At 43.9% G+C, this 8,230-nt stretch overlaps 1 protein-coding gene across 13 annotated transcripts in view; it reads left to right on the forward strand.

The window, feature by feature from the left end:
* Positions 1–8,230, forward strand: part of AUTS2 (AUTS2, activator of transcription and developmental regulator) — a 1,087,944-nt gene that overhangs the window by 914,618 nt on the left and 165,096 nt on the right. Inside the window, exon 1 of one of the 13 annotated variants that reach the window (XM_023534628.1) lies at positions 4,534–4,860. The exons of the other annotated variants lie outside the window; for them this stretch is intronic. Within the exon in view, the coding sequence (XP_023390396.1) occupies positions 4,699–4,860 (162 nt within the window). The 5' untranslated portion in view covers positions 4,534–4,698. Of the gene's footprint in view, positions 1–4,533; positions 4,861–8,230 lie in introns of those variants that run through there. 13 annotated transcript variants of the gene reach the window in all.

Consider the following 8,230-nt stretch of genomic DNA (forward strand, 5'->3'; position numbering starts at 1 on the left):
GGCCCCGGCGGGGCGCCCCCTCGGACCTCGGCTCCGCTCCGCTCCGCTCCCCCGGCCGGGATGCGGCAAACGCCGCCCCTGCCGCCTGCCCGCAAACCTCAGGCGCGCCTTTCCCGGAGACTCTGAACTTCTGGAAACCCGGAGACCGCGTCGGCGGTTTTGTTTTTGCGTCGTCTTCTACTGGGCTTTGGCTTTGGGATTTCTCTGGCTGCCTGGATACGCCTTTTCCTCTGTGGGTAAGTCTCCACTGGATCGCAGCACCGGTAACCGACCCCGGGAGCGCCAGCTTTTGAAATCCCCAGCCTGGAGTCGCCTGGGCTTGGAGCAGAGGACCCAACTCCTGACCAAGTAAGGGCGCTCAGATTCCACCTTTCCTCTGATGCGCCGAAATATAATCTCATGGCAGAATTTTCTTTAAGCACATCGTCTGATAGGATTGGCAATTACTAACGAGGAAAATGAGTAGCAATTAGGAGTTCAGAAATAAATGGAAGTCCATTGTCCTAATTGAGTGGAATTACTGACGGGTAATAGCAACACTGAATTCTTCAGTTTAATTAAGAGTTTATATAATTATAATGCACTTCTTATTTCTTGGGGGAGCCATGGGGTTGGAATTAACCAGTGCAATGGTTAAGAAATCCATTTAATGATAAGTAACCAGTGGGTGGAAATAAATGTGGGTGCCTTGCTCAAGTAATGTGAACTTAGATGAATTCCTGATAAAGGGATGTGCCAGCTTGGGCCAAGAAGGACTTTCTTTTAGATGCTAATTCCGGCCTGATACAAATCTAAAGTGTTTACAGATTGTTAGGTAATTTCGGATGCTGGCATCTGGCTGTACCAAAAACAGCCAAGCTTGGTGCCCCCCTGCAGTGGGATCAGCCCTGATCTGTCCTTTCTGTAACTGCCCTTCCCTCATTTCCCCAAGAATGAAATGAGTGGGTCATTTGAGAGTGTTTTGCCGTCTGGGGTTTCTGTATCAGAAATCTCATGATTGAGCTGTAAATGTTGTAAATGCTGTAAATGTTGATAGCTGAAGCGGCTGAGAGAGAGTCATTGAAGTTATGCAGCCTCCAAGCAGAGCGAGTGTGTAGGTGTGGAATTTGATGGAGGACTAATCTGTAATTATAAAGATGTTATTTTCCTCTTTGGTGGTGTATTGTTTCCTGTACTATTATGTTCCCGTGAAATTGTTCCCCTTGTGGGAAGCAGTGAAACTGGAGAGAAATCCCTTCTCAGAGGATAATTTTCTTATATTTTTGGTGTAGGTTCCTGGGAATCCTTTTAACCCCGCATTGGGATTCGTGTGTTTATTTCTGTAAGAAGCTCCAGCAGATTTGGAAATCACTAGGTTTCAAGTATACGGGTAAATAATGAGCACTTCAAATAGCAACATTTATTTGTATCTTGACTCCTTTGTCTTGCTCACACAAGGTCTAGATTTTTCAATGGGACGAGCAGGGACTATCTATCTCCCACGGAGAATTTCCAAATCAAAAAGTGGGCTCAGGGCGTGCCATTAAAGTTGCATTTCACTCCAGAAGGGACAGCCAGTGGCAGGGATGAAGCAGTGCATCTTTAATATTTCATGGGTTTTAAAGATGGCGGAGCACTTTGGAAACTTATTCATGATTCCCCGTTGTTAATCAGAGAAAGCAGATATGGAGGGAGTTTGCTGTATGTGTGCCTCTCGGCCTCAGCCCTTCCAGGTGCTTTGCAGGTAGGTACCTGGGGACAGCAGGGAGGTGACTTGAGGTTATGCCAGTGTTACTATTCAGAATTTTAAGGACTTACCTGCTCTGGCTTTTCTTTTGTCCCTAGCCCTGTTTTGTCATCACTGCTATGAAAATCTAACAAAACTGTTGAAAACACCTTCCCTGTATCCTTCCAGAACTGTGGCTTCTTAATGCAGACTCACCTTACTGGTTTGCTGCTCCTTTTTTGGTGTTCTGCTCAAGGCACAAGCAGACTCCTTTTATTTTTCATGAAATTATACAACAGGCCAATTCTTAAACACACACGTGGGTGGAAATGTGACACTGGTAACATTCAAAAATGACAAATCGCCAAGTTTCATAATTTTTCTAAAGACAATTATGAAAGATGACAACTTCATCTTGTCCCCTTTCCCTAAACATTCACAGATCCTTCACACACCTGCCCGTTCATGGTTAGAATAGCCAGACAGTGTAAGAAAGAGTCAAGGATGGCCATCCTCTCAGAACTGCTACCCCAGGATTCTCTTTCTGACCAGTGGGTGTTTGGTGCCCACTGGCATGAAAATTTCCTTCTGTGAGAACATCTTTAAGATTGGGTTCCAAATTCCCCCCCTTTTTTTTATCTGCTCTGAGACTGACACCCATGTACTTATGTAAAATCATCCTGAAAAGACAGAAAAACTGAGAGGTTATGGGGCTCCCGGCAAGTTAGGAACAGATTCAAGTCAAAAACATTCCAAACTCTTAATCAAATGATGCAGCTTGGACACAAGAAGCAAACTGGCCTATAGGCTCCTAGAATACACTGTCAGAGGGCAAAAGCACTGGGAGAGTTAGCAGTCACAATCTCTGTCTCTACCTTTCTTCATCTTCCTTCCCACTCAGTCTCGGGTACCTTGAAGAGGTAGTGGGTGTCAGTCACCACCTGTTTGCTGGTTGCACAATGCAGATTACTCACTTCTGCCCAAGTAACACCCTGAAGCCATACTGTAACAATAGAGCATTGAAGAAAATAACACTCAAGTTGGTCTTGGCCCCTGTCCAAGGGGATTAGCTATTTAGAAGTGCCTGAAAGGCCTTGTTGAAACATACTCACCTATAACCCAGTTTCTTGGCCTGGATCTCAAGGACAGGGTAGTGTTGGTGCCCTTCTGTGACCTATAAAATTCAACATCTATCTCGATTTACACTTGGCCTCATGATGGCTCATAGAAGTCTTCCCATCACGAACTCAGAAGAGTACTTCAAGGTCAAGGAGGCCCTCGCTACTCAAAGTGTGGACTGTGGATCACCAATATCAGCGTTACCTAGGATCTTGTTAGCAGTGCTGAACCTCAGATCTGTCCCCTGATTTTTTGAATTAGAATCTGTATTTTACCAAGATCTCCAGACGATTTGTTTGCTTTGTGACTGGTTTGGTTCTCTCGTGATGCAGACTCTGTGATAGAGTTTAGCAAGCAGAATATTTATTCAGGAGTGCCCTTAGGATCAGCACCTGTGGCAGGGAGGAGGAAGGTACACAGAGGGAGAAGTCAGCCTGTAATACAGGCCCTGGGACAGGCTGTACTAACCACGTGAGGTGCCCCGGAGCTAGACTGGCCTCATGTTGGGCAGTGGTGGTCAGGCCTTCATAAGGCCTGCTGACAGTATTCCTAACAGCTGGGCAACACGTCCTTCACTCGAGTTGGGAGAAGCACTGCTGTAGGTCATGGCTCTAGACCAGCAGTACCTTCAGCACAGGGTCCTGGTAGAGGCGCACGTTCCTGAGCCTGCCCCAGACCTGCTGAAATAAAAGCTGTAGGAGTGGCTCCCAGAACCTCGTGTTTAAACAAGTTCTCCAGGTGACAGTTCAAGTCTGACTGAGAACCACTGCTCTAAGGCAGTGGTTTTTTTTGGTCGTTTGTTTTATTGTTTAATAACAGCTTTATTGAGATATGATTCACATTCTATATATAATAACATTCACTGTTTTAAAGTATACAAGTCACTAGTTTTTAGTGTATTCACAAGGTTGTGCAACCATCTCCACTAATCCTAGAACATTTTCATCACCTCCAAAATAAACCCTATGCCCATTATCGGTCACTTTTTACAGCCAAATCTGACAACCACTATTCTACTTTTTCTCTCTGTGGATTTGTCTGTACTGGACATTTCATAGAAATAGAACCATACAATATGTGACCCTTTGTGTCTCTTTTCTTTCACTTAGGGTAGTGTTTTTTGAGGTTCCTCCATGTCGTAGCATGTATCAGTAATTCATCTTTTTAAATAGATAAATAATGTTGCATTGTATGGATATGCCATGTTTTATTTATCAGTTGATGAATATTTGAGTTGTTTCTACTTTTTTACTCTTCTGAATAATGCTACTGTGAACATTCATGCATAAGCTTTTATGCGGACCTATTTTTTCAATTCTATTAGGAGTAGAATTGCTGAGTTGTTCTGGTAACTCTATGTTTAGCTTTTTTGGGGAACTTCCGGACTGTTTTCCAAAGTAGCTGTACTATTTTACATTTCTACCAGCCATGTATCAGGGTTCTAATTTCTCTATAGCCTCTCTAACATTTGTAATCTGTCGTTTTATTATATCTATCCTAGTAGGTATGAAGTTATATCTCATTGTGGTTTTCATTTGCATTTTCTTGTTAACCAGTGACATTGAGCATCTTTTCAGGTTCTCATGGGCTATTTGTGGTGTGTCCACTTTGGAGAAATGTCTGTTCAGATCCTTTTACTTCTTAAGGAAGCCCTCAGGATGTCTAGTGTGTGTCTAGTGCAGTTGCTTTAGGATCTATGAAAGAAAGCCCAGGACATGGGCTTTACTCACTGGAAGTTCTACTTAGGTGTGGAACAGTGAAAGAAAAAGACAAGAGAGCCCACTGTAAAGGGCCAGCCTGCTGTCATTCTTGTCACCGAAAGACATTATGTGGGTTGCTAGGAGAGAGTGTGAGCTCGGGTTGTGGGAAGTTTTATGGAGGTTGGAGACTGCACTGTTGAGAGGAAGGGAGGCCAGGAAGCTCTTAGTGAGCCTTCCACATGCCACTCCTGTTTTATAGGTTATCCACCCTGTAAGAGGGGGGCCTCAAAATCCCAGGACTTCTTTCAAGATCATACTGCCTACCAGCCTAGAAAGGTGAGGCAATTCTTCTATTTCCTTGTCTGGGAAAAGACTACTTACCTCCCTTATTTATCAGTGGTTGTAAAGATCGGTTATAATACTCTGTGAGTAAGTGTTATCGCAGGTGAGAAAAGAGTTTGCAGGTGTCCCTAAGTAGTCTCTAATTCCCTATTAGCAGATCTCACAGTGATAGTGTCAGGTCTCCCAATCCCCCAGGACAGGCACCTCTCTCAAGGTCTCTGAGACTATAAGGTGAGACCTTGGGGCTTCCAGTCAGCTTCTCTTTACTGTTGCAACACACTTGGAATATGGAATATTGGAGTGACAGGATTTTATAACAGAGGTGTTCAAAGCAAAACCTTTGTCATGCTCTTATCCAGTAAGGGTCTCAGCACCTATAAGGATGAGAACAGCTACCTTACTCTCGTGCATTGCTGTCTAACTTACTGAAGTGCCCTCTCAGCCTCTCAGGGGAGGAAACCCAAGCTCCAAGATGTGACTTGGTTAGTGTCAAAGATTAGATGATGGCATGACCAGGACTTGACCCTTGGTCCATCAACGCCTGGCCCAATGCCCTTATCTGTTGAGTTTTATTTTACAGGTTGCTAAGGATTAATGATGGGATGTTTTGGTTCTTGGTCTATAAGTGGATACTCTCCCGGGAGGTTCAAGGTCTCATGATACCATGCATTCATGTTTGTTTGTTGTTGGCACTGTGTGTGTTCCATTATAGTAATATGTTCCAAATGCTATGTGATCACCCTTAGTGTCACTGAAGAAACATGTCTCAAAAGCATGCAGATAGGCTGAGGAATTAGGGTATCTTCTAAATGTATTTTAATTCTCAGTTTTTCCAGGAGCCTTCGGTTGGTTGGATAATAATTAAGAGTATTCGAGTCACTGTTTCTTGAACACAAACAGCTCAAAGCTTTGGCACTGCAGAATTCAAGAGTGAGCCAGAATGTACATGTACTAAATAGCCCACACACAGGATCATGACTTCCTCTCATTCCCCATCCCCTCCAAGTTCTCTCAGATGCGCCTTATCTAAGATAGGATGTGTCCTAAACAGTCCTGCGTCAGTCAAGTTTGCGTTCTTTGAGCCTTCGCTTAAATTCACAAGGGGCGCGTGCTCAGGAAAAGCGAAGCCTCTGAAAAAACAAAGCTCTGTGTTGTGAAACAAATTATTCTGCCTCTAACCATTCGTTTCTTCTGTCAATCAGAATTTTTACCCACTTGTTTCTTTAAAGGTAGTTATAACTGTGTCGACTACGTCGACACACTTACCTTCATTTGTTTTGATTTCGAAGAACGGGATATGTAAAAACTCCTTGGAATCATAGGCAAAGATTGGAGGTGGAAAGAAGGGCAAAAGTGGCATTTTATCCCATTATCGTTTTTTCCTTTTTTTAAATCCCAAGCCGGCAGGAGAGAGGCAATCCGCAAGTTTCTCAGTGTTCTCTGGGGTAAGAGTTTTGCAACGAAACCCTCCTCTTCACCTACACTCTTCTCAGTGTCTTTGTGCTAAAGGCCCAGTCTCCTTTGGCCGATGACCTTGATCGACTAAACTCTGGACAGAGCCACCCTTTGAAGAGGTTGATCGGAGGCAGTAGCACCAGTGGAAGTGCTTCGGTCTAGAAAACAGCCCCAGTGGAGGCTCCACCTCTGCCGCGTGTGCCCCTCCTGCACGCTGTGCTCTGCCCTGCTCCTCCGCCAACTCAGAAATGCTGAGTCAGCGTGGGAGGGGCAGGCGCTCAGAGAGGAAACCACAGTCCTGGTGAGAGTGTCTTCAGCAGTCTCTACCAGTTCCTCCCACACAACACATGCAGGGCCCTGGTTTCATAGGCGGGGACTGCAAATGTTATTTCTGCCAATAAAAGAAAAAGAGAATGAGCAAGAGAGAAAACATTTCATTGTTAGGGAGATGGTTTTGCCAATAGTTTAAATGGCTGCTTTCTACTCTGAATGAAGAAATATGCATTTAATGATACCCAGTCTTCCCCAGTGTCTCTGAAGCAGAGATAATAATAACTAATTTTTGTCGAGGACCGCTAGGCAGGTGCTTTAGTGTTTTGGTATATTCGCCCACAAAAATCCAATGGGATAGGAATATGCAGGCATACTTTGGAGAGATGGTAGGTTCAGTTCCAGACCACCACTGTAAAGTGAACATCACGATAAAGCGAGTCACAAATTTTTTGGTTTCCCAGTACATATGAAAGTTATATATATACTATATTGTAGTCTATTACGTGTGCAATCGCATTATGTCTAAAAGAAACATTGTACATACCTTAATTAAAAAATACTTTATTGCTAGAAAATGTTAACCATGATCTGAGCCTTCGGGGAGTAGTAATCTTTTTGCTGGTGGAGAATCTTGCCCCACTATTGATGAAAAAGCAACATCTGCGAAGTGCAGTGAAGCAAGGTATGCCTGTATGATGGCACTAGAGCTCGGCGAGGTTATTTTGTCCAGGTTGGAACCTGAGCCTCTTGGACAGTGGCTTAAAATGTGCCTGGCACACATTAGGAACTTACCGCAAGATGCTGCAAGGTGTGTTTTGTAAAACTCAACAAGGCCTTTGGTAATTATTGGCTGAAAAAAGGAATGGCTGAAACTCTTGGGGAAGTTTTGTTCCTTTTGATGGTCATTTTAAATGGTACATTCCTCTTCGCAGAATGACATTTATCACTGACCTTTTCATACGTGCCCAGAAAAAAAAACTTTTGTGAATGTTGCTCGGTCCAGTTTTATATCTCCCCCTGGCCGGGGTGGAATGAGAGCCAAGTGCCAGCGTCACTGGACGTGTACTCGTGACTGGGATGCGGAGGGACCTCCCACTTCGTGTAGTTGTAATCTTTTCTTTGGGTAGTTCTTTTGAGCAGGCAAATGGTCCAGATGATGTCTGCTAAGGACTCCTCCTGCTCTATGAATCTTCATTTTCAAAGTATGTGAAGAATTTAGCATAACATTTTCCATTTTTCACTAAGGCTAAACTTACAGACAGTGACATATCCACTTTAAAATGGCATAAAACAGCATTTGCCCTTACACTGTGCTCAATTTTACATCCCTGGGAAATACTGGGAAGTCGCTGCCTGGTCTTGGTTTTCAACATTGGTTAACCACCTATTGCTAAATGAGAGGGATTGAAATAATGACCTGAGAACTAGAATGGTATGGTATTGATGCTCACAAGCTGAGTAAGCCAACAGGTACTAGACTAGATGTGTTACATGGAAAAGGTGTCTAACAACACGAGCATTGTAGTCAGTCATGTTTATTTCCAGGCACTCCTGGCGCTGTGTACTATGAGCTGTAGTTTATTCTTTCTTTCCCTTTCCTTTTTTTCTTTTTCCCTCCCTCCCTCCCTCCCTCCCT

This window comes from Pteropus vampyrus, unplaced genomic scaffold, assembly GCF_000151845.1.
Source record: "Pteropus vampyrus isolate Shadow unplaced genomic scaffold, Pvam_2.0 Scaffold128, whole genome shotgun sequence".
NCBI lineage: Eukaryota > Metazoa > Chordata > Mammalia > Chiroptera > Pteropodidae > Pteropus > Pteropus vampyrus.